This window comes from Varanus komodoensis, unplaced genomic scaffold (assembly GCF_004798865.1).
Source record: "Varanus komodoensis strain SLA01 unplaced genomic scaffold, ASM479886v1 scaffold24, whole genome shotgun sequence".
Taxonomy (NCBI): domain Eukaryota; kingdom Metazoa; phylum Chordata; class Lepidosauria; order Squamata; family Varanidae; genus Varanus; species Varanus komodoensis.
In genome coordinates, this window is record NW_025335641.1 from 17,042,599 (window position 1) to 17,069,675 (window position 27,077).

The following is a 27,077-nucleotide window of genomic DNA, read 5'->3' on the forward strand; positions in this document are numbered from 1 at the left end:
CCACACGATTTCAAAGGTGATGACTCATGTGAAGCCCTCATTTGACAGAGAGGTGAAAGGGACTGAACAGAAGATGGCGTTACACTTTAAAACACTAACAACAAGTCCAAGGCAAGACAGGAATAGCTACCAAAGGGGAGTTTCTTCCATTAAAAGTAGAAGTTTCAAAGGAGCATTTTTTGTTAAACTCCCTCTCCCCACTAGCTGTGATTCTGGTATTCATTGGCCCCCACCACCAGGGGCTGATGTACACATTTTATTAAATGTGCTTGCTAATGGTAAAGACCCATTTAACACCATACCTAATTTAGACCTTCCAACGTATGGCTGTGAAAGTTGGACCATAAGGAAGGCTGAGTGCCGAAGAATTGAGGCATTTGAATTGTGGTGCTGGCGGAGACTCCTGTGAGCCCCTTGGACAGCAAGGTGATCAAACCGGTCAGTACTAGAGGAGATGAACCCTGACTGCTCTTTAGAAGGTCAGATCCTGAAGATGAAACTCAAATACTTTGGCCACCTAATGAGAAGGAAGGACTCCCTGGAGAAGAGTCTAATGCTGGGAACAATAGATGGCAAAAGCAGAAGGAGACGGCAGATAATGGGGTGGCTAGATGGAGTCACTGAAGCAGTTGGTGTGAGCGTGAGTGGAATCTGGGGGATGGTGGAGGACAGGAAGGCCTAGAGGAATGTTGTTCATGGGGTCGCGATGGGTCGGACATGACTTTGCGACTCACAACAAAGGGTTTTCTGTTTGCGTGCAAATCTGAAAGGAAGCCACTTTTAAAGCAGATAGCAATGAGAAAAAATATTCCTTAATTCCACTGTCCCTGATACAACAGTTTTAGAGAAGTGCCTTGGCTTGATTTTGAAGCATTTGTACATTTTCTACAAAGCTTTTTCCAATACTGTACATGGTAGACGGGAAATTTCATGTGCATTAGGACTAAATATGCTAGTTAATATGAACCAGATAAATGTATGTGTCACTCCAAAATCCATAAATATCAGCTAAGTGCATTGATTATCCTGTAAACATGAGATTTTGGCTCCATTCTTAGAGTAAATCCATTCAAATCAATTCACTGGCATGGGGTGAAAGTGTGGATATGGAGAATTTTTTCTCCCTCGCACATTATACTAGAACTTGGGGTCATCCTGTGAAGCTGATTGGTTGGAGATTCAGGACAGATAAAAGAGAGCACTCGGCAGAGTTAAACAATGGAATTCACTACCAGAAGAGGTTGTGATGGCCCCCAGTCTGGCTTTCATGGAAGATAAGGTTATCAAGGACTCCTAGCCTGATGGCTGTAGGCCACCTCCAGTCTCAGAGGCAGTTGTTGGGGGACATGGGTAGGAGGGTGCCCTGGAATACATATCCCACTTGTTTGTTTCCTGTACTTGGCTGTTGTGTGAAAAAAATGCTGGACTAGATGGATCTTGCTCTGATCCTGAAAATCTCCTCTTAAGATATGCTCTTTGTGAAGGGTGAGGGGCTCATTATCCCTTCTCAAGCGCTCAGTGAGTTGCACTCACTGTTGCTGCTGCAAACAACCCAACAGACCTGGACCAGTGCAAGGCAAGGACAAGGACAGGGCAGCTGGTGAGAGGCCTCAAGCCAGTGATGTTAAGCTTTTCTGCAAAAACAGGTCCTGCCAGACAAACCTTGTGGAATTCTATGACAAGGTTTCAAGATGGCTAGATGGAGGGGATGCAGTGGATTTGGTATACCTGGATTTCAGCAAGGCCTTTGACAAAGTGCCCCATGATATCCTGGTGCAGAAACTGAGGAGTTTGGGATACACCAAAGCACTGTCCGGTGGATTAGGGCATGGTTGACTGACCGAAAGCAGAAGGTAACCATTAGCGGGGAATCATCGGGATGGCGGCCAGTGACAAGCAGGGTCTCTGTCCCGAGGCCGATCCTGTTTAATCTTTTCATTAACGACATGGAAGAAGGGGTGAACAGTCTGCTGATCAAATTTGCAGATGACACTAAAACCGGAGCAGTGGCCACAACTGAGGAGCAGATACTCCAGATCCAAAAGGATCTGGACAGACTATGGAAGTGGGCAGGAGACAACAGGATGGCATTCAATGTGGATAAGTGCAAGGTCTTGCAATTGGGGCATAGGAATAGCTGTCATAAGTACAGGTTAGATGACAAGTGGCTGGAGAGCAGCACTTGTGAAAGGGACCTCGGGGTACTGGTTGACTGCAGGCTAAACATGAGTCAGCAGTGTGATGTGGTGGTCAAGAGGGCGAACGCCACCCTTGGTTGCATAGCCAGAAGTGTGGCTTCTAGATCAAGAGAGGTATTACTACCACTCTATACAACTCTGGTGTGCCTGCAACTGGAGTATTGTGTTCAGTTTTGGGCCCCTCATTACAGAAAGGATATAGCCAGGTTAGAGTCAGTGCAGCGTAGGGCCACAAGGTTGGGGCCAGTTTGCAGGGGATGCCATATGAGGTGAGACTGAGGGAACTGGGTCTCTTCAGCCTGGAGAAGAGGAGACTCAGAGGGGATCTGTTGGCGACATACATGTATGTGAGGGGATGTCACATGGAGATGAGTAGAGACCTGTTCTCCCCTGCAGCGGAAGGCAGGACGTGCTCCAACGGAGCAAAGCTCAGGGAACCAAGGTTCCATTTGGATGCCAGGAAGCACTTCCTGACAGTCAGGACCCTGAGGGCGTGGAATGGGCTTCCACGAGAGGTCGTTGAGGCCCCATTGGTGCGGGTGTTCAAGGATAGGCTGGATGTCCACATGATGGGCATGTCATGAGCGGAGCCAGCTGGTGCTGGAGGTCAGACTAGATGGACCGGGAGGCCCCTTCTGACTCGCTCTGTTTCTATGTTTCTCTGCGAGCAGCTTGCTATTCCAGCCAGAATATTCATCACCTGAAATAGGGCAGAGATGGAGGGGAGCAAAGGGAAATGGGGGAGGATAAAAGGAGGAGAGGGGAGAGGGAAGAGAGGAATATATGGGACAAGCATCCAGCCCTAGGTACACCTCTGCAACATGAGTCTTCCTCAGTAGATCACTTTTCTTGAAAGTAAAAAAAAAAAAAAATAGCATGAGACTTAATTTGCTAACTCAAGGAGGAGGAGGAAGAGGAGGAGGAGGCAGTGACAAGCAGGGCCTGTTACCAATACCATTATGTTTGCCTCTGCAGAGGACCCACTGCTGGTTCCTGGAGGCCAGAGGCCCTGCTGCTGTTCTTTCTTCTCCTTGCTGAGCCCCTTTACCTGTCCTCTGAGTAAATGAGGAAGTGGAGAAAAACTCCCCACGAGTCTGGCCTGCAGATTGGGCCCATAGGACGAAAGCCAGCAAATGGGTAGGCGTGAGATAGCACTGGGCTCATTCAGGGAGGGAGTCCACTGAGAGCATTTTATCCAAGGACTTCCAAAATGTGGAGACGGCTTGGTACCCAGACTGCAGGCAGTGGCTGTAACTCTTGCATATACTGTAACTGCAGGGATAGAAGCACATCAGTGTAGCATGTACAATTTTTCTGGCATCCCTGTAGCCACACACGTGCATCTATACTCTGCTTGATTATGTGAGTCTGGTGACTGGGAGAAAATGCAATTAGTAGGAAATCATAAGAAAATCATGTTATACTCACTTCCGTAATCTGTTTTAAATGTAACGTTTTCCGTAATCACTGTAGCACCGTTGAAAATTATTACTGACTTGCAAGTGTAGTCTGTATTGGGTGATAAAGAGTACCATTTCTGCGTTGGCTCACTGATCTTACCACTGATCAAATTATCTGTAAAAAATGTCAGGGTTTCATTACTTGGAGTGTTATGTATCCAAAGGATGCTGATAGCTACATGTTGAGATTAAAAAGAAAAAGAGGAATCAAATCAAATATGCTACATACAAAAACTACAGACAATGAACAGCTAGCGTTCTTAAATGACCTTATAGCAAAGATAAAAAAAAACTTTATTTTTTAAGTTATCAGGTACAGAAAGTTAATTCCTCATCATGTTAAACAGAAATATAAACAGTTTCTAAAAAGCTTACCATTGCACTGGTAGGAATATTTTAAACTGCATCCAAAGTTGTCAGGAACATTCCATTTTAAAGACACACTGCTTTCAGTTTTTGCGTAGTTTAATTTCCTTCCAACTGAAAAATGAAAAAAAATACAATGGCAGTCATTTTGGTATTACTTTTCCATATTTTGAAAGAATGTTGGATCAATTTCTATGGTTCATGCATGGTAACATTATTTCACATCCAACTCTGTGTTCAGTGATCCATTTGTATGAGTACCCTCACATAATGAACAGATCCAGTGGACCAAAAATAAATAAAATAAAATAAAATGTGGCACTACTTAGCTTTAAAAAGCTGACACATGAAAAGTTCTAGTGAAATCCCATTCGCTTAAAATGTGCACCAAGAATACTGATTGAATTAATCCTTTTTTGACTCAATCAGTTGTGAAAGAAAAGAACAAAAGGATTGCTTACATTTCCCTCCACAATCAGTAGGCCTTATGAGTGCTCAGCTTCTCTTGGATTCTGCCCACTTTTACCCATCAACCTATTTTTATGCATGTGTGTCGGTGACTTTGCTCATGGTGCTCTTCATACATGACCAATATTTTCACTAAAATGCACACACCCTATCATGACTTATGGAGACACAAGCTCCTTCATGCATTGACCACATGGAAGAGGTGCCTGTGCAGCAAGGGGCAGTGGGACCACTTCCTTGCTAAGCCAAGCTCTCATGTCCATCACTGAGCATGGACATCTGAGAAAGGGAACCCTCAGTGCATGGACCTCTGCTGCCTGAGCTTCAACAGGAGCTAGAATCCCAATTGTTTTCACACATAGGCTTCCTCTTCTAAAATCCTCTTGCCCCAGATGCACATAAAGAGCAGGGCAAGAGCTCCACTGTATGTTCAGTATTTGCACTTCCATCTCTTTAGGAAAGTTAACAGCAAGGACACCTTGTCCTTAAAGGACAGAAATATCAGAAACCCGCTTTCTCTGCAAGGTGCTTTGACTTTGGACACACATTTTGGTGATGGAGCCAGGGTTGGAGCTCAAGGACTAAGTCCAGGTTCCATAGTCTAGGAGATCCAAATGGCTACCCAGACAGTAGGGGGTAATGCAGGTAACAACAAAGCCACCCACCATCAGTATCTGGACCAGCATTAGTGCTTGGTCCAGCAGAAACATTACCCACCAGGGCTGACATTGATCGCTGCTGCATTGTCTGTTTCTCAGGGACAGGAGTGAGGGATGTGTCCTTTTGTACAACAAAATGGTGCTAAAAATGTTTAGCATCAGGACAGCAGAAACAAACTCCGTTTCATTCCTGCAGCTCTGACTTAAGTCAGTTTAATATGCCAAGTGCTTGGAGTAATTTCCTTTTCAATGATTATCAGTTGTAACGCACAGAAAGTTGTGGAGAGACCGAAGAAAAGAGAAACACCAACAGTGCATGGAAGCAGCACACTTCTGGCTAAGCAGGGGCATCTAAGGGGGCAACCCAATGTATATTTCAATAAAAAAGAAAATTCTTATAACTCCCAGCATCCCTTCAGACAGCCACACTAGCTGGGCCATCCCTGGGAATTGCATGGCTTTTCCTGCCTAAATATGCATAGTATTGGACCTTAAGACTGTTACCTTCAGGATCTAAAATTACCTTGCTGGGCAAAATAACTTAGAAGAAAATCTCCTTGACTTTAAACATATTGTTAGAATATTGTAACCATACTCTGTGTCCATTTCTTATACAAAGCAGCATGCAGATGTCTCCAGAATCTTCTCTGAACTTTCCTCAGAATTACTATGCAAATAATGGTTGTTGAGCTCCATTAAAAAGTGGAAAACACTGCTTATTTATTTATACCTTCTAATCTAAATGGTATTGGCTCTCCTTGGTTCAACACTGATCGCTCATGTTATTGCACTGGGAAATAATATTCAAGATTTTGCTTAACTAAACGATAAGAATCTGAACTTACCGGGAGGGACATGAATGTAATGCTTATCCCTGCAGCTTTCACTTGTTATGTTTATGTGATAATGTTCACATTCTTTAAGGCCAGTGAGATGTTTGGATTTGCTATCATAGGCACAGCTGCCATTGCATTTGATGTCCAACTGATTGGATGATCCACTGTCAACTTTTGCAATGACTGTATTGTTTATTGACATATACTTCTTCACTGAAATGGTAATTTTATCTAAGGAATGAAAGAAGAAATAAATGTTGAGAAACATACTGTTCTGAAACTCTTTCAAATACATACATACCTACATTTATAACCCTGAATCTGTATAACAGTTTTGGAGCAAGAGGCATAGTGTTAATTTCAAATGAGATCACCATTGCTCTATTGTGGACAGAGATCTTCCAAATGAGGGTAGGTGGGTCGGTCGGTTTGCAATTGCTCTGCCCTTTCCACATAACATTCTGCCAACAACATGGCTTTTAACTTCCCCATGGCTTCCCCATGTTTTCCCAGTACTGTCCATTAAGGAGGAAAAGACAACATGCCTGCACAATGCCTTTAGAGAGTAAGTTCCAGCAGCTGGCTGGCTGGAAACACCTATAGATTTTTACAGTGGGTTCCTCCCTTTTGCCAGCATCGCTAACATACTACCTAGACTTTCCCAGTGTGTCCCATCAAATCAAACAGGGCTATGTGGGCTGGACCACATGAAACTCAATAGATCTGTTTTGTATGCCTGACCACAGGGGCTTTTCCAGTTCCTGCCCAGCCACAATACACAGGTGCTGAGCAACATACAATTCAGAGAGTCTAAAATGCTGCAGGTCTTCCAGGCCCAGCCCTACAGTTAGACAGAGGGGGGCAGCTCCCTCATAGCTCAGGCTTTATAGTCACAAAAATTCCACTTTCCAACCCTGGAACTCTTCTCCAGTTTCCCTTAGAAATGAAATAAGATAGATGGTTGCTGAGGTAAGGGCCTTTTCAGCAGTGCTATCCCAACATCAGAACATGATTTCCAGGGTGTCTTGCCTGGTGTTCACTCGGATGTCTTTTCAGAGCTAGGCAAAGACCTTCCCCATTTTTGGAAAGTTTTTAACTCTTGTTGAGCTGATCAGACCAGGTTGGTTGGTCCTGCCTGACCACAGCGACGTTTCAGATTCCTGTCCACCTGCTGATCTACATGCAGCTCAGGTAGTCTAAAGTTTTTCAAGTCTTCCAGGGCAGTGTTACAAATGGGCAGTGACCAGAGACAGCAGGTACTGAAACCTGGGGAGTGGGAGAGGGCAGAGAGGGCACGATTCAGTCTGCCTTGTACCCCCTAAGCTAAAACACTGCTTCCAGGTGAGGTGGAGCACTCTTCCATTGTTGAAGCAAGAGTCAGCTGTCAGTCCCTGCATGGAATGGGGAAACACACCACCTGGTCCTTTATTCCAAGCTACAAACTGCTTTGGGCCAGCCCTGGCAAGGTTCATAAAAACATGTACAAGAATATCCCTGCTTCCAGGGGGAGACTTATGTAAGCCACTTCCTTCCGTTCTTATTCAAAGTAATTATTGTGTTGAATTGTATTTGGGATGTTAAGGTTTTTCATGTGGGAACTTAATTTTAATTCTCTGCTACACTTTTTATGTGAATGTTTGGTTGTTGAATGGACGAGCAAATTTTGCAAAGACATTTCTAAATTGAATGAGCATGTTGGCTAAGGGAGACTTTATATTCACATTACAAACTGACTGAGGCAAGAAGCACTTAAATTTCATGTGTGAAAGCAATCTTAATTGTTTTGGGCTTAAACAAATTAGAATTTCTATTGGATCCTTTTGGAAGTTTCAGAGACACAAAGGAAAACAATATGTGAACTTCTCATACTTTGATTCAGATACAACTCAACTGCAGCTTGTGATAATAGAGGGTCTTAACAAAAATGACAACAATATTTCTGTACTACCAATACCCATAGCTCTCCAGGTGGCTTACAATGCCACATTAAATGTAATAAAATACAATATAGATACCAGTTAAGATATCATAAAATTATAATACAAAAAGCCAAATTAAAACTAAATTAAAAATCTACAATAACTTACACAAACTAAACCATGAGACCTGTGAACCAGTTGACATAATGACTCCATGTAATATTAATACATAATAATATGTAATATTAAAGCTAATTAAATGCCAAATCATAGAGGACAGTTTTTAACCTGGCACCAAAGAATTATTAGAGTTGACACAAGGTGGACTTCAGTGGGGAGCTTGTTCCATAACTGGGAGGCTACCACTAAGAAGGCCCTTCTCTTTGTTAAGAACCAACCTCCCTTGGAGGTGGTACTCAGAGGCAGGACCCAGACCTTGGCTGTAGTGTCTAGGCAGACTGCAGTTGAGAGAGGCCTTCTGTCAGGTATTGTGGTCCCAATCCACCCAGGGCTTTATAGGTTAGAACAGGGCTTGAAAGCATACAGGCAGCCAATAAAAATGGGTCAGAATTAGAGTTATTAGACCTTCCAGTCACTGTTATTAACGTGACTGCTGGATTTTGCACAAGCTGCAGTTTGTGAACAGTCTTCAAGAGCAGCCCTACAAAGGGTGCATTGCAGTAATCAAGAGTAGACATTTTGCACGGGTGTAGACATGGTCTGGAGTAGGTCTTCAAGAGAATAACCGAACAATCGCAGCTACTGGGGAAAGATGGGCTATCCTTTTCCCTGGGTCAGTCACTAGCTACTGAAGTTAACTATGTGCTGATACAAAGTCCCAGTGACATTTGCTAGATGCAAAGTCCCTATAAAAGGAAGTTGCAATTAAGTTCTACAGGAGACTTTGTGTCCTTTTAACGGCAAAAGTGGAAATAGATTACTCTCAATAAAAGTGTGAAAAATTTCCCCCCACTCCAACCCATTTGATCCTTCTGTTTTCCTTATCAAATTCTCATCCTTTTTTATTCATTTGTTTTTCATTCATTTACATTGCTCATTTCATTATTCATCTGTTCTGTTTCTGTATCTTTTGGGCCATTGTTTTGTTTTCTGAGGCATCATGTTATTATTCTGGGACATTTAAAGAAGAGATAGAAAATGTAGCCATGAGAAACAAGTCAGAAAAAACCTGCAGGAAAACTACCATGGTTCGAATTCTAGCATATTATATGTACGGTAACATCCAGAAATGCTGGGTTTTCCAATGGTGACCAAGGGTTTTCCATTTTACAGTGTTAAGGCTGCCTTACATTAAGTCCTGAAACTTATAATGTGTCTGTTATGGTATATTCGTAGCCCTGCATAGAACTTTGTGTAGCTGAGACCATTTTAGATCATTTTCTTCATGTAGAAAAGAATCACTGGAAGACAGCTTTTAACAAAATTAATAAACATCCTTTCTCATTCAAAAAATTGCATTACATCTTTAGGAAAAATGAAAGACTTACCGCATTTCTTGGTAGAAGTGGCAACTGTATGGAAGACAAATAAGAGAAAAGGATGTGTTACAAATGCCATGAAGGGAAGAATTTACATTAGCAGTATTTTGACACTCTAATCCCTAAAAGCAGCCTAAGGATCAATTAAAATAAAATAAAATAACAAATGAGAGAAACAGAGACAGAGAGGGAGGGAGAGATTTGTCTTCTTTAAAATTAGCATTTCCCTCCTTGGCATTAAAATGTACCCAGTGTTAACAATAAGCAATATTGGTCCATAGATGCAGTATAATTATTTGGATCCAATCAACTGCTATCTAAATGGCCTATAAACCATTGCATAGCCATTGGGATGTGTGAGCAAATGTTTCTGGACTGACACAAGCTGCGCTCAGGCCCACTGAAAGTGGGTGGCCACTAGCAAAACTCTGACGTGCCTTCTATCCCTGACACTTCATGCCCCCCATTGAAATCATAGCTGTGGTTCTTCTGTGACCTGCCTTGGCAACAGCAAGAGTGTCTAGCCAGAGGAGGCACCGCTGGCTTCTCATGCTGAGCCAGGCAAAATGGCAGCTCTTCCACTCAGCGGCAAGGTGCCCAGAAACATTTGCTCAGCAACCAGGCCATGCGGTAACTGGGATTCTGAGAACATCGTGGGTTTGCTGAGACTTGGCTGTTTGCACTGATACTGGGCAGGCATCAGGCCAGTACACGCTCTTACTATAGCTCATAGCCACAAAATTGCAGCAACAAATGGGGATATTTATGTCTGTCTCAGAGAAACATTTCTCCTGAAATGAGGTCTTAGAAAACATAGAAACAAAGTGAGTCAGAAGGGTCTCCCGGGCCATCTAGTCTGACCCCCGGCTCCAGTCTTAATGCACTCATGCTTGCACTCTGCCATTGCTGCATGAATTGGAGTGTCAGGACTTGATATTCATGGGAGCCCCACCTTCAGACCCAAAATCCTTTCTTAGGTTCCCCCACCACCTGAAATATAATGGGGGTTGCTGAAGAAAGGGCCTTTGCAGCAGCAATAGCCCACCTTCAGAGTACCCTTTCCAGAGTGGGTAGCCTGGTATCCACTCTGATCTCTTTTTGGAGCCAGGCAAAGACCTTTCCAGGTTTTGAAGCTTTTTAAGTGTTATTGAGCTGTTTTATTCTGACTCCTATTAATTTTATGCAACTTTTCTAGATTGGCTGTTTGTGGATGAATGGATGGAGAGAGAGAGAGAGAGAGAGAGAGAGATGCTAAAACAGTCTATCTATATGGAACCATCTACATGAGGAAACACATTTGGATTTTTTTGAAAGCCATGTATGCATGCAGGGCTAAGGTGTCTTTTCAATGTGTGCAGGTTTGTCACCAAATGTACCAGGGGTGGTGTTTGCGGATGCTGGAGTGATGGCTGCTGGAGTGCTGTTGGTTGGTGAAATGCTGGCATGCGTGGAAGGTTTTTTCAGATCATCTGTTAGAGAATAAGTATAATGTTAGCATTCCATTCAGTTATAATGGTTCACTTATCCTGAAAAATGGTAAAACTTCAAGCATATTTACAAGTAGATCACATGTCTTATTTCTTCTTTTAAAAACAAAGCAAGAATTCTTAAGCTGCAATTCTAGGCACATTTACCTGGAAGTAAGCCCTACAGAATACAGTGGAACTGATTGCTGGCTAAACATTCACAAGATCACATTGCTAATGCGAAGGTTAGGTGCTATCCTATGCCACATTTGGGTGTAATGACAAACCATAGTTTATCATTATGGGAATAGCCTGGGCCAGTACTAGAATTGCACCCTTGCCCTCCCTCCTCCAGAGAAATGGCAAGGAAGAGTTCAGAAGCATTTACTTCCATTTTTTATTATCTGCAGCTGGTTCTGTCATCCAAAACCTAAAAACCTTGTGACCTTAAGTATAATGTATTCAAAACAAACCAACATCAACCTTTATTCATTAAAGATGCCTTGTTTCAACTAACCATAGTTAAGACTAATGACAGTTAAGGGGTGAGATGACGAGCTGCATTGTGATTCATGGAATGAAAAGCCAGAGCTTCTGACCTCCTCACAGCCATGCTGGGAAAGGAAAGGGGAAGAGCGCCTTGAAAACCTGGCAAAGCATTAAGCATCTTCCCATTCAGTGAAGGCTGGTACACAATGACATATCTCAACATCCAAATGCAGCCAATGGCTATTTTTTTCTGAGACGTATATAGGCCTGCTCTAAAAAATACATAAAACTTTTTATTGAAATATATAGAAAAGTTGCTTGCTTGTTTGATCTTTCCTTTATACCTTCAGTTCTAAAGGTGGACAATGACAACATATGTAAGTTCAAGAAAATACCAAGAGATGTGGGGGGTTTTATTCCCGTATTTATAAAAATACCCCTCTTTTTAACCAACTAAGCACACTCTATATTCTAGACAACTGTAAAACATCTGATGCCAAATAAATCTTGCCCCTGAGTTATATAAAACCTTAACACTAATACAAATATAGAAATGTCTGAAGTAGGCATAACTCTTGTGAGCTAGGATAAAGCAATGATTCATACTGCTTGGCCCCAGTTCAGCAACTATGTATTATACAAGCACAATCTATTAAACACTACCTTCAGCAACATTGGACCTTAATAAAATGTCCATTTCACTGCTACAAAATATTTATTTGGTTCACAGCCTCTATGAAAAGTGGACTCGTACAGTAGAATCCTTCCAGGAAAACTGTTACTTGGGAGTAAGTCCCAGTGACCTGTATATGACTTTCATCCTGATAAACATATATAGAATTACAGTGCTAACTATTTTATTTAAAATATTTAGATTCTACTATTCTGTATCTACAATGCAGAACCTGAAAAAGGGTCTTGCAGAAAAGATCTTCCCTGTGCATTATGCCCTTGCTGATTAAAAAGTAAATAAAGTTTGACATCTGCAGCATTTTAATATGTAAAATCCACTATCTCAACACAGGGTTACTTCCATGAATACTTCTGCACGTGCAAAAAGTAATCCATGAATTTGCTACTGATGTAGAGTTTCCTGTGTTTTTACTGGTCCTATTCATGAAACATTAGCACCAGTACAAGGTAGAATAGGTGGAGCTTTTTGTGGTATGACTGATGTTCAAGTCTCAGAATTGGAGCCAGTAAAAAAACCAAAACAAAAAATAGATAACCTAATGAGGCTTTACAGTTCTGTAAACCATTCAGCACTCTATCTTTCAATAAACAGCCTCATTTGGAAAGCAAGCAGTCCGTAATTCTGAACACATAATGATCAAGGAATAGGACTAATTGATGAGAATTTTCCCGTGTTGGGGAAATGGGATTGTAAAACTTGGCCCTCTATCTTAAAGATCCATGTCTTGATAAAGTTGAGCTGGCTATTAAGTTGACACCTTGAGTGGAAAAAGGGAAATACTTCCTGTCATAACTATGCACATTAAGCTGCCACTAAAGTTAGCAGATCTGCATTCGCATACTACTTAACCACCTTCAGAGTGAATATGTATGCCAAACATATTGTCAGTGCACTGGGGCACTGAGGAAACACAGCAAACCTGATGTTGCGTGCGTGCAGGAAGGTGAGGGTGAAGGAAGGGCAGCAGGGCTGCTGAATGCCTGAATGCTTGAAGAGTTTGTATCCATGGGAGTGGTGAAGGATGGCCTGCTTGGTGGAATAGTCTCTGCAGTAACAAAAGCAATCATTTTATTACTATTGTGGTGATGCAATGGCCAAACATTAAAAGGTCAGTAGGTAACCCTAGGTGGAAAAGAGACAGAATTGCATTCTTGATCTCTTGACGAGTCTGCTAAACTTCTTTCAATGGTGGGACGACAACATGAGTTAGGGTTAGGGTTACAGTTCAGTAGAGCTAGAAAATTTGTGTTCGTATTTTGGTTTAATTGTGGTTCCAGTCTTGAGTTGGAGTGATGCACTATACAGCTGTATATGCTGCCTGCTCATTTTTCCTACCACAGAGTCTGGCATTCCCAACTTACCTGAAAGAAAAAATAGTTCAACCTGTTCTTATGGCTTTGACAGCATTTTGAACTACTGAAAGGAAATTTATCTTTCCTTGTCATAGAGACAGGGATGATCACCTGCTCAAGTTAGCAGATCAAACTGCTGTTAAAAGCCCCAGAGCAAAAGCTGGCAACTCCCAAGCCATCATGGGACCAATTCTTGCCCAACAGAATGGGTTACAGCTGGACTGTCAGTGTCCCAGGCCATCCATGAGATTAAGGGTAAGTGTATCCATACAAAGGAGGAATTCAGCCATATGAATCCACCCACACACACACCTAGCAACTGGGCTGCAGTGATTAGCTCAGCTCACATGGGGATCCCTTCAAACACACAACTAGTCAATCAGAGAAATGCCATTATGGGTTTTCTGGGGGAACAGTTCTGTAGTGGGCCAGTGAACCAGTCTTGCTCCCTATCCTAGTCACTATATAGATTTACTTCTCATTTTCTCATTTACCTCCTCATTTTCCACTTTACTTACACCCACACTCTGTTCAATGCCTCATTCACATGTAAGGAAAACCCAGAGTATGGGTCAAGTATGGACTGACTATGGATTATAGTCTGGCTTTGTTTTCTTCTGGAACCAATGGTTACTCTTGAATCATGTGTTGTTGCTATATGTGAATCTTGTACTATAGTTAACTATGAAACAACCCAGGAAGGGATCTCATAGTTTGTTCTTGAATTGTGAGCTTTGAGTTCATCGTCATTAAAAACCCATAGCTAGATATAGAGCAGCATTCACATTTAACAACAACCCACCATCCAACAGCAACTCACAATTCAGTGACCACCCATACATGTGAACCAGGTCAGAGATTCACCCACCTCCCAATTCAGCTGTCTGGACTGCAAAGTGACCCATTGTGCATCCCATCGTGGTGTTACAAAGTCACATAACTGATGTCATTTGATTAACGTTTCTAGCCACCTACCACTTATTTAAACTGTGCAATAAAACTTAATAGTTTCCCACCTCCAGTACCCCTGAGGAACTGCAGTCTCCCTGATTCATGTGCTGTAAAGAAAACATTCAAGGCAAACCTGTGATGGTGCTGGAAAGAGAAGTAGCATTGGTTTCGCTAACAGGTGTTTCAGTAGAATTGGGGGTCTGGTAAGTAGAAACCAGGGCTTCATTTGTTCTAGAGTCAGGCTTTGCTTCAGAGATGCTTGCAGGTGAGAATGGAGTGGTGGGTGCGGGTGTGGAAGAACGGCCATAAGATGGAGAAGAACGTATGCTTCCTGTGGTGGTGGGATGGGAATAGCGACAATAAAGCAACCATGTTTCAAAGCAGAGCCTTAAATATCATGGTAAGAAATAACAAAACACCAGCAGTCTGTTCAAGCAGGGAAAATTAGAATGAATGTAGATTTAGTGACTTGTCATTCTTTCTAAACCCACTTCCATAATTTTAATTTGATATAGGGTTTAATTCTGCTTAAAGTGTAAATGAACCACTCTTCAAGCAATGTATATTCCAGGTACCATTTTCTCAAATCAGGTATCTCTTTACAAACCACTGATAAATGAGTTATACTCTTTTTCTGTACAGGGAAATATCCTTGATTTACTTGCTACTCAAGTGTAAATGGGACCATTGTTCTCATTCTTTCTTATCCAATCTTTATGCATGGAGGTGGAGGGGGGAATTTCAGGATGAAAATGGGAGATAGGAATACATTGTGTCCTGGCACGCTTACACTCAAGCAAGTAAGCCAATCGCACACACTTTTGTGTGATTTTTAGAACCTTTCTGGTCCTGTTTTGAAACATAGGATACTTCTGCCCCCTACAACCTGCCCTCCCACAATGCCAGGACTAGCACCCCACTCCCACCACCCACCCTAAACACAGAGAACCTTCTTTGCATGAAGGCTTCAAATGAACACTATCACAGAACTAGAATGCATAAAGAAAATATTATACAGATACGAAAATTATTATCTTACGAGATGAAGCAGTTGCAGTTGGACTCATCAGCAATGTGTCTAGAAAGAAAGAAAAAAGGATGAAAACATTACACTCTAAGATAAAATGTTCCAGATTTTCTCTCAGGAGAGGTTTGGTACCCTTAAGTATGTTAGAGACACACAGGGAAAGGTCGGGAAGGAATATTTCACTTGTTTATTTTAAAAGGTGTGACCTATCAGCAGGGCTACAAGCAAACTTCAACGTATTATAAACAGCAATGAAATAAAACAAATATAAGGTTCAGAAGAATCTTTACGCCATCAGCTTGGAGCCTGAAGATTACTATCAGCACAGGCCTATGCAGATGAAGCCCATGGAAGACACATGCATAGGATTGTAGTGTAATGTGGAGATGAACACTGAGGTTCTTCAGAAGGTGTTGTGTTAGTACAGATTCCTAAGCTGGTGGGAAGGGAAGTCTTCTGTGCATTGGAGGTAAGGAGTCGAAGTACCACAGAATCCATCCCTCCAGCATTCATGGACTTCCTCTTGTGCTTGGCCCTGTTTTGGCAAGTGAGCTGAACCAAGAGGAAGTGTGCAAATGTGCGTGGAATGAAGGTTGCATAACTGGCAACTTTCTCCTGTAGCACAAATAAAGGCTGCTGCACATGATGCAGAAGAGGATGCCATTTGCACAGTGTTTGTGCAGGGCATGATTTCTGGTGAGCACCATTCAAACCCCTGGTGCAGGCACCAGAATCTCAGATTCACGCCCAAGACTGAGTGGACCAGAGTCCAGGGAGCTGAGCCCAGGAAATCCAATGGATTCCCATCCCCAGAATGGATTCCTCACATATCCCTAGTTGGAGGCCACCTGTAGTACCGAGTACCACTGGGACCCAGGAGCACATCTCCAATGTGTGTGCCTGCTCCTCAAAAGGATTGCTGTTCCAGGTTGAGCACCACCATCCTGGATTGACAAGCCATCTTCCTGCAGCTTCCCTGCCTTGCCTGGGTGGTGCTTCACTCTACTGGCTCTTCTCCAGCATTGCTACTGCCTTGCTGCAAATGAACAAGAGAAATAGAGCTGGGTGTCACCTGCATGCTGGTGGCACCTATTTCCAAATCTGCACTTGTCCTCACTCAGTGATTTCACATCCATGAGCCAGTGTGGTGTAGTGGTTAAGAGCGTGGGACTGGGACTCAGAGGATCTGGGTTCTCGTCCCCGCTCAGCCATGGAGCCAACTGGGCGACTTTGGGCCAGTCACAGACTCTCAGCCCAACCTACTTCACAGGGTTGTTGTTGTGGGGATAAGATGGAGGAGGCGAATGGTGTAAGCTGGCTTGAGCCCTTTGTAGGAAAAAGGCAGGATATAAATCGAAAAATTATTTAAAAAAATGTTAAATATGCAAGAGCAAAGTGGGGTTCTGTTGGAGACCATTGCAAAATTGCAGCAGCAGTAGTTCCCCATACAACTTGCAGGAATCAGCCATCCAAATAGGAATTTACCCACCATAGTATGTTGTTTCCCACTGCAACTTAGGGAGGGTCGAGGGAGGATCGACACCTTGTATTTATTATTATTATTCATTAGATTTCTATACCGCCAGTAGCCGAAGCTCTCTGGGTGGTTCACAGCATTTTAAGTCACTCATCAAGGTTTCAACAGGCCTGACCATGCTTATCTTCCAAGATTAGGCAAGATCAGGCCCTTCAGGCTATGTGGAAGCAAATGTGGAAGCAAAGATGAGATCAAGCCTTGATCATATGGTCTTTCTTTCATCTAGTTTCTTAATGATGTCTAGCACAGTGTCATACCTATCACAGAGCAAAGCAAAGGACTTATTTTTTAAAAAAATACGGTAGAGCCTTATTTTAGTTTAACTGTGACAGCCCAGGAAAAGCTGCTGGCCTCACTTCTCCCCTTCCTCTTCTCTGTAATGCAACACACTGAAAAGTTTAGTAAGAAATCAATAGATGGCACCATAACCCTAGAAACAGAAACAAACCATGTGCGGTAAGTAAGCGTTGTAACATGGTACAGTCACCCAACCAATTGAAGAGAAGGCATTTAAACATGCAACATTTTAAAAACATAGGACAGCTGATTGCTTATCCATTATGTTTGCTTGTTTCCATTTTCCATACTCTGCAGAATCCCTGCAAAGCTTACACATTTTTAGAATTAAACTCACATCTTACAAAGATGGAAGCAATTGCCATCTTTGCAATCCAATGCCACTGGTATTATATAATTTCTTGAGAATTATCTTGGTTCTTTAACAACAGCACATTTGGATTTTTAAAAACACCAGCCTAAGTTACTGGGCTCCTCCACATCTAGAGCAAGATGGGTGCACACAACATTCACTCTAACAATTTTTCTTTCCCTGCTCTAAAAAGAGCTTTTCTACATGACACTCTTATTTATTTCTACCAAATGCAGATTAGTCAACGCAATAATTTTTCCAATTGCCATGTATGGCTATGAAATTTGAACTCTGAAAAGGGCAGATAGAAGAAGGGTGGATGCTTTTGAATTGTGCTGCTGTAGATGACTGTTGCACATCCCACGGTCTGCAAAAATCACAAACAGAAAAAGTCCTAGACCGAGTCTCATCAAAATTATCACTTGAAACCAAGATCAGACAAAGACTGTCATACTTGGGCCATGTCATGAGAGCTGACTCACCTGAAAAGTCAATCATGGCATAAAGAAAGACACTGGGATGGACATGGTGGTCTTGAAGGAAGCAGTAGGAGACAATGAGGCATGGAGAGCAATGATCCATTGAGTGGCCAAGAGTTGGACATGACTGAATGGTTGACCACAACAACAATGATGGCAACTCTTATGTATACTAAATACATCATATTTATTACAGGTTCATCAATCTGTGCGCCTGATTGTTTACAAGTTCTTGAGATGATGTCATGACCTTCCAGTTTTGCTTCTATTTTGAAAGAGTGCTTTTGGCGAGGGTGCTTGATTTGGTTTTTTTTTAAAATCAGGGAAAATGCAGTACTATTTGTAAAAGTGAAAGGAAATGCATTTTTCTACTTGTGCATATGCATTGTTCCAGTATTATTATTTTTATTATTGCATGGCATTTATTGGAAGAGACTACTGGGGGAAGAGGGGAGGGGAGGCAGGATATAACCTAAATACACACATACATACAGCCAACCTTTTTCCTTCTTGTAGAGAATGCACGGCAGCTTCCATTGCTCCATTTTATCCTCACAGATAGGTCGAGTTCAGAGTGAGTCACTGGTCCAGAGTCACCCAGTGAGCTTCCTGGCCCAGTGGAAAGTAGAACCTGTACCTGCCTGGTTCCTAGTCCACAACTCTACCCACCCCACCGGCTCTTATTCAGAATATAGAAGCAATAGCTTGTCTTAGCACTCTGATCTCAGTTCTGCTACAAAACTACAGAAGTAGCTACAGTAGATTAAAAGTCTCATGAAAAAGCCCAGTAACTTGCTGAAAGTTCTGCTTAAAAACAGAAGCAATACTGAAGGGCCAGAATATACTCTAAACAACCATAAGGAGGGAATAAAAACCTCATGTAGCAAAGGCCATATTCTTTACATATGTTTGGATATTTTATTTCAGTAAAGTTTAGATGTAAGCAATGAAATCTTTTAAAATGTTGAGGAAACAATAAGGTGCAATCCATACCAAACGTTGTAGGACCTTTTGCTATCTAACCATATATAAGATTGCAGCCCACTTGGTTAAAGTCAATATAGTACGGACAAAATAAAATAGTTATAGGCCACCTTAATAGCAGCTGAATAGAGGCTTCTGCATGTAACTGTGCCATGCACTCTGTGTTAACACTTACATGCTTTCTACTAATGTGCTGGCCATGTATGTGCAGTATTTTTGTAGTGCCCAAGTGGCAGCCACAGGCTAAAACACTTCGAAACATTGCAGAATCCTGTCATGTCATGTACCATGGCAACTTTTGATTGTCATGGTAAATAGTCCCTCGAACCCCCTGAGAATGAAATAACCAGAATATATGCAACATTCAAAGTGTTAGTGTTTGCCCAGCACACTAATCTTGTGATTAGTCCTGAAAGTCGCATTTAGGGTTAGGGAGCTGCATCCAGGTTTCACACATCTCTTCTACTGTGCCCACATCCAGCACCAATTGCACGGCACCACGGTGACTCAGTTTGCACAGAGGCCGTGCTTAAGTGAGGCCCGACCAGTTTGTAACTCCCCATCGGCTGTGTCTGTGGCCTGTCAGACACTTGACAACCCTTCTATTTCTGCAGGTCTGCGGAGGCAGCAAGAATAGCCTCGCTTGTCATACATGGCCAGCAGCCTGTATGTGGCTTTGAGGCTAAGTTGTGCAGACCTGGCATAAGCCTTGATTTGCTAGCACAGCAAGCCTTTGAACTAGACCATTAACCCAACACGGTTATCTAGGGAACTGAACTTTCATGTCACTTGCAACTGGCTGTAAATTTTGAGAACGGCGTAAAAACGCCATTATCTCCTTTTGTAGATTGGAGCTGGTCTATCTATCAAGCAATTAGGAGAGTCACAGCTATTGACTCTTTAGCTGTGTGTTTGTGGTTTCACTTTGCTTACTTTTTTTTTAGAAGCCTTTTTTTTAAGGAAGAGGGTGTGCAGTGCACTGTGGTTTAAAACATAAGTTCTTCAGAGTGGCGAAACTCGGTTGCTATAGCATCATCACACTCCAGGCTTTAGCCGATTCTGAGTGCTAAACCACAACTTCTCCAGTGCACTTGTGAAGCTTCCTGATTCACATGCTTTGTGTCAAATGCTCTGTTGAACCAGAGAGAACAGTGATGCTTGCACACCTGTGTTCACAAATGTAAGAGCCAGCTTAGGCATTTTGAATCAGCCTTATCTTGGACATGTCACAGCTATGAAGGCATTTTAGCATATGAGATTATTATACTTGTGTAAGTTGGCAGGGACTTCTAGGGTGATAGGAAGATCCCTGTTTCCAGTTGGTTGTGCTCATGATGGAAAATACCTGCTGTACTTGTCAGGTCAGTGTTACACCAACATACCAGGGTGGAAGTAAAAGTCATTTCACCTAAAAATGATTTACTCCAGTATGCACAAGTGTGCAAGAATCATAATGTCCTGCCTTCATCGATGACCTTCCCACTTCCCTGAATTTCTGCATGAGTCAGGGATCTGCAGGCCCCCCGTGATTTGCAGAAGGCCAGCCGAAGAGAGAAAACCAACAGCCTCACTCCCCTGGGGAAGGGATTTTGCCATGTCTCTGCGCTGCAGGTAACTAAACAGTCCAGTCACATCTGATGCAGAGATATAATGGAATTACCTGTGCCCTGAAGGACACATCAGTAAATTGGTCACAGACACGAAAGACAGATTCCTCTGTGAATAAATGTTTTAGGCTCACAGGATTTGTTCGTACTTATGACACTCTTGCAGTCCTTTACTGCATGCCAGGGTTACTGGGCGAAGTCTTTCCCCTCACTCTCAAGGTCAGTTTTTACAATTCCTTTGCTGCACAGCAACCGATCTCATTGCAAGGTCTCTGTGTGATACCCATAAAGTGGAAAATGGGAGTCCATGAGGCAGATAGGCAGGCTAAATGATTACTTTCCATGCCAATTCCATTGGATCCCAGAGGAATACACAGCTGGCTTGGGAAGTAAACCATGGAGGATTCAAAGAATCGTAGAATAGTAGAGCTGGAAGGGGCCATGAAGGCCATCGGGTCCAACCCCTGCTGTTGCAGGACACCCCGTTACACCCTCCCACTCAGAGGGCTGTCCAGGTTCTTTGTGAAAGTCCCTAGTGTGGGAGAGCCCACCACCTTTCTAGACAATTAACTCCACTGCCATATTGCTCTGACAATTAGGAAGCTTTCCCTGATATCTAACCTGAATCTGAATTGTCACAACTTGATTATTCTGTGTCCTACACTTTGGTATCAATGAGAAGCATCCTTGACCTTCCTGTTTGTGACAGCCTTTGAGGTACTTATACAGGGATCTCATGTCCCCCCTCAGTCTTCTCTTTTCAAGCCTGAACATGCCCAGTTCTCTCAGTCTTTCCTCATGGGGCAGTGTTTCCAAACCCTGGATCACTTTGGTTGCCCTCCACTGGACCCTTTCTAAGGAGAGAGGGGCTGGAGGGGGAAAAGGAAGAAGGCACCCACATTCATGTGGGAATAAATGGTGAAGAGGGTGTTGGTAAAGTAGGGATTTTAATGGAAGCCTACCCGCTTTGCACTCCCCAAACCAAAACATCCAAAATGCAATTATCCCTCAGTATTTTCACTTCTTCCAATTTTGAAATGCAGTTCTGCAATCACAAAATGTGTCCACAAATGTGTTCATGGGGGTTAAATGCATACAAAAATGTAGACATTGGTGAAAGGTATATCCAAACAAGCATATTAGGTACAATTGCTTTGGACTATACATATACTAGACAAAATTACATTTAAACTATGTGTATTAGGAAAATAATCACCCGCAGGTACAAAAATGGAGGATATGGTGTATATCTTACATACACAAACCCACACATCTGTACACACACATATATATATATATGTTATGAGATTACATATCTTCCATATTGATCAAGCTGGATGGCACATACATGTCTGTCCTAAATATTACAGTAGCCAGAGCATCTTATTAAGGGAAATATTGTTTTAGAGTTTTTAGAGTATTCCAAATATACTGAAGTTGTTTGGGCCACTGTATATTGTTCTGTTTCTTCAGCACAGAGGCATTTCAAACTGTTACAGATTAGGAGGCATTTGTTGAACAAAGATCAGTGTATGTCTGATGTACATTTCTTTTTTCTGGTCTAACATATATTTACAATAATATAAAGTCTGGTGTACAGTAACTGAATTCAAGGAATTGCACAAGATGCCTATGCAGTGAAAATTATATGCTGTCAACAAGTATGGCTAGATTTTAAGGCAACTAGAGTTAATTTCCCCCATGACCCGTATTCTTGGGAACTACACTATGTTTAGCTAAACCATGGTATTTCTTTTAAATAAATTAAACAAAGGAATCACCATGAGACAATAATACACAGGAAGGCTGGTGAGGCTGAAACTAATTTGTTCCTTAAATTATCTCTTGTGCATTTGAGATTGGAATGGTATTTAGAAAAAGAAACAAAGAAACAGGGCAAGTCAGAAGGGGTCTCCTGAGCCATCTAGTCTGACCCCCAGTTCCAGCTGACTCTCATGAAATGCCTGCCTTGTATGTCAGTATTTTACAGTAGCAATATCCAGTTTCAGTATAAGAAAATGGTCAATATTTGATAGTTAATTTAATATTTAGCATTGTAGTCAGCTTATGGACTTTAATATTTATCATACGAGAGTTGCTATCTTTCAGTATTGCAGAGGCAAGTGTATTTAATCCTTAGCTTCTAATATTTAACTTTTAATATTGTATATAGCAATATAACTATGTGTTTGCTATCCTATTGAAAATCAAATGCGTCATCCATCATAACATTTTGATCAGTTAATCGTCTGTTGCCACTGGTTTTCTGTGTGGAGTTGTGCACATAAGCTTCACAGCCACCATCCATTTAAATGGCATCCTTTGTTTTCTTTTTAATTGCTACTCATGACAGGTTTCAATGCAATAGGAATGCAATGCATTTTTCTCACAACAAGCGGGATTACGCCCAACAGGAGCATTACAAAAACTTCTGATGGCTCCTAATTAATATGACGAGCCTCACACCAAAGGAAGTTCCAGTAGGCAGTGTCCTTTGTCATCGGCCCTAACTTGCTTCTTGGCCTGCAGTCTCACGAAATCATTTTCTAACAACAGATCAATGAGCAAAACTGAGAAGTGGGGGGTGTCATGCGGAATCAAAGACTGTTGGAACAACTGTGAGAAAAATCACACTGTCTTGTTTATGTTCAGCAAGAATGGCCCATTTTCTGTGCTGTATCTGTTAGTTTTCCGTAGGCTGAAAGTAAGGTCTGAATCCCCCTAACCGGAGAAGTAAAAATAATAACATCAGCACAACCAACCTGTTAAGATTTCATCGTTGTGTAGCACATAATGTTGGCACGGCCAGTGTATTGCACACAAAATCAAACGAAGGTTATGGGGAGTCAGGGTCAGAAAGTTAGTCAACGGCTTGGGTGTGCTGTGCTCAGAATTGCTCAGCCACAAAACTCACAGCAGGTCCTATATCTCAGCGTAATCTATGCCATTGCACCATGCAAGTTTAAAAGGTGTGAGGAATGCACATTGCCCTGAGCTCCTTTGAAAAAGGGTAGGATAAAAATATAATAAACAACATTACTATAATTTTAACCATTTTAATATCTCTTTCCTGCCCAGCACACAGACACATTTTGAAACAAATTATGAGCAAAGACTTGGTTTCACGCATTAATTACAATGTGGTATAGCCCCTTGGGAGCAAATAAAATACTTTTCATACAAGATTTGTTCTATGGGCTATGGATGGGCCATTCCTGATTTAAATCTCATTTAATTATACATTGGGAATCTCTTTAATTATACATTGCTGCACAGAGCAAAGGTTTAAAGGGGGCAGGATAGATGAAGGAAACTTGGGAGCCTTGATTCTGAATGAACTAATCAGAATTTCAGAGTTCCACAACAACTGTATTTTACAGTGCGACTTCTCTGCCAGCTGTAGACCTGGGAGAGCCCTCAAATGTCCATACCAGATACAGGGTTCTCTGAATGAGGATAAAGATAACATTACAGCAAAGCTTGCATAGGAAGTATTTTTTTCAGACAAAATGTTTTCCCACAAAATGGTAGGATTCCACCATTTCTTGCTCTGAGCTTAATGGGACTCAGATGTCTTTGCATCTGAGTTCCAGCCTCTGCATCACCAAGAACAGCACTCTCCCAACCACATTCTAGTCTTGCTCATCTAGCATGACCCAGATTTCATAAGGAAGTACTGAACCATTGTTGGTCGATAGAGATCTAACACCTGCTCCTTCAAAGATGTAAACATATGAAGATACCTACAAAATACAAGTCAGCACAGAGAAGATTATCACTTCACTCTATACAACCTACAACATGGACTGAAGTTTTGCTGGTCATGATCTTGAAATCTGCTACTGTGCATTCTCTAATGCATGTGGGTAGACTCCAGCTAGCTTATCTTGAAGACAAAATGGCTTCCATTAGCAGAAGGGGAACAGCTTCTCATGCACATTCAAAGTCTACTCTGAGGGAGGGAAACCCCCTCCAGATTTTCGACTGCAGAGGGGAAGGGGCAGATAAAACCTGGTCACATAAGCAAAAGTCTGCTGATGTGTGATGTTGGGTGCTGCCCTGTATTTGAAAGTGGGCTTCATATAATGGTCAGATAAAACAGGTTAAACCCTAGCAGCTGCATTTGCTTTTGTCTGAAACTCAGTGAGGTCTTCAGGCAGGGTCTGAAGAAAGAAGTGGCACTGCATTCCCACACTGTCAAGGAGTGGATTTAACACCCACCATCATGATTGTATTTCAAAAGGATTGTTCCATAAGAATTAATTTTTCCACTCCCCTGGCTCCCCTGCCAAGGCTGCTGGGGCCCTAGAGGGGAATGGGGAGCCACCAGGGGTGGGCAGGGGTGAAGGCTGAAGCTGCCCCAACCTTCTCCCCTCCTCCTCCCTGGGGCTAAATCTAGACGGCCAAAAATGGCGATCTAGATGAAATGCAGAGCCTGAGAGGTGGCTGAAATCGCTGTTGCCAGGATGTGTGCCTTGCATTGGAGACACTGAGTTTGGAGGCTTATGAGCATCCAGCATGAGGGTGATAGCATTCCCTCTCACAGTGCAACTCTATGCATGCCATTTGGACATAGATCTCCCAGTGTTCTTTATTCTCTTGAATAATATGCATAGGATCGCAGGCTTTGGGAGTATACCAAAGTATAAGCAGTTTCATTCTGGATGCTGATTAGAACTTCTTTGCTGAGGTTTCCACTATTGAGCAACAGCAAGAAACATGTAATATGTCTGCTGAAGAAGTCTGAAGTTACAACATGAAACTCCCTCAAGACTCTATCTGCATATCTCAACTGCAAGGAGAATGTGTGGTTTAGAAAAACCCTGTCCAGGAGACATCATACAGTTTATTTTTATAGGTTTGTTTCCATTCCCGTAAAATTTTCCATTTCCCTTTTACACTGACAAATTGGGATTCATCTTCTGCCTCTAATACATGCTACACCTTCTTATCTTACAATAATAAGTGGAAGCCACTGAGAACTGATAAAGCCTATCAGCATATTGTTTGGTCCTGGCTCTCCCCCAGGTCCTGTTACTTGAATAATTAATTAATTAATTTAATTAAAACATTTCTATGCTGTCCTATGCAGAGAGCCTCAGGAAGGCTTACTAAGATAAAATAGCAATATAAAATGTCAATAACAATCAACAATATCTAAGATGTGAATAATATCACATCTTAGATATATTTTGCATTCACGTGTGCACACATGTACACAAGGACCATTCCAAGGAGCTTTGGGGCACTGCACACATTTCCGGGATTCCTGTCTCTAACAACCAGGCCAAGCGTTCCTTGCCTTTCGTATCAGCATTAACAATCAAAAGCATGCTAGTCTGAAGGTCCTGATGGGCGATCTAGGAGAGCTCCTAATCCTGTGGACAGCAGCACAGACCTACTCCCCAAGAATCACACTGAGTTCCCTTCAGTGTTTGCAAGGAGCTTTGGAGCAGAGTAGAACAGGGGTCTTCAACAGGGCATCTACCTGTGTGGGGCCCTCAAAGCTCTCCATCAAGTGCTCTAGTCTTGTCCCCTTTTAAAAATAAAAACCCTGGGAAATATTAGGATAGTTGTCATGATGTCCCCTTCTAGCCTTGGTCTTTCTCTGTCCTCACTCCTAGCCTGGCTATTCTGCCACAGCTCTTTCGCGCTCTCTTCCTGCCCCTTCTTGTTTGCTGTTTTTCTGCCTTGCAGTTCCCCACTTCATCCAGGCCTCCCATATCATCCATTTCTCCATGCCTCTTGCTCTTTCTGCCTCTTCCTTTCCACCAAATTTCAGTCCACGTTTGTCTAGCCAGGCACCCATGGCCCCTGCCGTGTGACTAGCCAAATTCCCCAAGGGGTACCTACAGCAGTTTTCAAACTCCTCCATGCGCCAATGGATCCAATATGATGGAATGCCATGAAGTGCTGGGTATTACCTAAAGAAAAAGTCCTAAGACTCCAAGCTTCCACTAACTTTTAGAAAAGAACTTTTGAGTGCAATCCTATTTTTTCTTCCTTTTTTATTTGATTTGAATAGCATTTAAGAAACTTTGGCCTGTTGCAATGCTTGCAGCAAAGCAATGGGACAAGTTTCATGGATGGGGAGTGGGGAATCCTATTTCCTTGGCTCCTAGAAATTTCCTATTGCTGTCTAAAGCTGCAACCCTAAACACAATTACCCAAGAATAAATCCCATTGGAGCCAATGAGACTTGCCTCCTCCTGTGTAGACAAGAATAGTACATCACTGTGGTAATCTAAAGATTTTTTTTCAGCTCTTATTAGATAGGGCCAGTAAAAATTTGATGCTGACTCCTAAAATATTTACATGAGTGTCTGGAAGCACAGAATTATAGAACAATAGGGTTGGAAGGGGCCAATAAGGCCATTAGGTCCAACCCCCTGCTCATTGCAAGACTCCAAGCTAAAACATTTCTCTCACTAGGTACT

At 42.3% G+C, this 27,077-nt stretch overlaps 1 protein-coding gene across 4 annotated transcripts in view; it reads right to left on the reverse strand.

Annotated features, from left to right (window-relative positions):
- The window catches only part of PTPRC (protein tyrosine phosphatase receptor type C), an 85,545-nt gene that overhangs the window by 32,189 nt on the left and 26,279 nt on the right, over nucleotides 1-27,077 (reverse strand). Inside the window, exons 3-10 of one of the 4 annotated variants that reach the window (XM_044432268.1) lie at nucleotides 15,397-15,435; nucleotides 14,491-14,688; nucleotides 12,974-13,099; nucleotides 10,782-10,874; nucleotides 9,415-9,438; nucleotides 5,997-6,218; nucleotides 4,034-4,138; nucleotides 3,627-3,773 (exon numbers count right to left, since the gene is read on the reverse strand). In XM_044432268.1, coding sequence (XP_044288203.1) covers nucleotides 3,627-3,773; nucleotides 4,034-4,138; nucleotides 5,997-6,218; nucleotides 9,415-9,438; nucleotides 10,782-10,874; nucleotides 12,974-13,099; nucleotides 14,491-14,688; nucleotides 15,397-15,435 — 954 coding nt within the window. The remainder of the gene's footprint in view (nucleotides 1-3,626; nucleotides 3,774-4,033; nucleotides 4,139-5,996; nucleotides 6,219-9,414; nucleotides 9,439-10,781; nucleotides 10,875-12,973; nucleotides 13,100-14,490; nucleotides 14,689-15,396; nucleotides 15,436-27,077) is intronic. The other 3 variants (XM_044432269.1, XM_044432270.1, XM_044432271.1) reach the window with 3 other exon arrangements.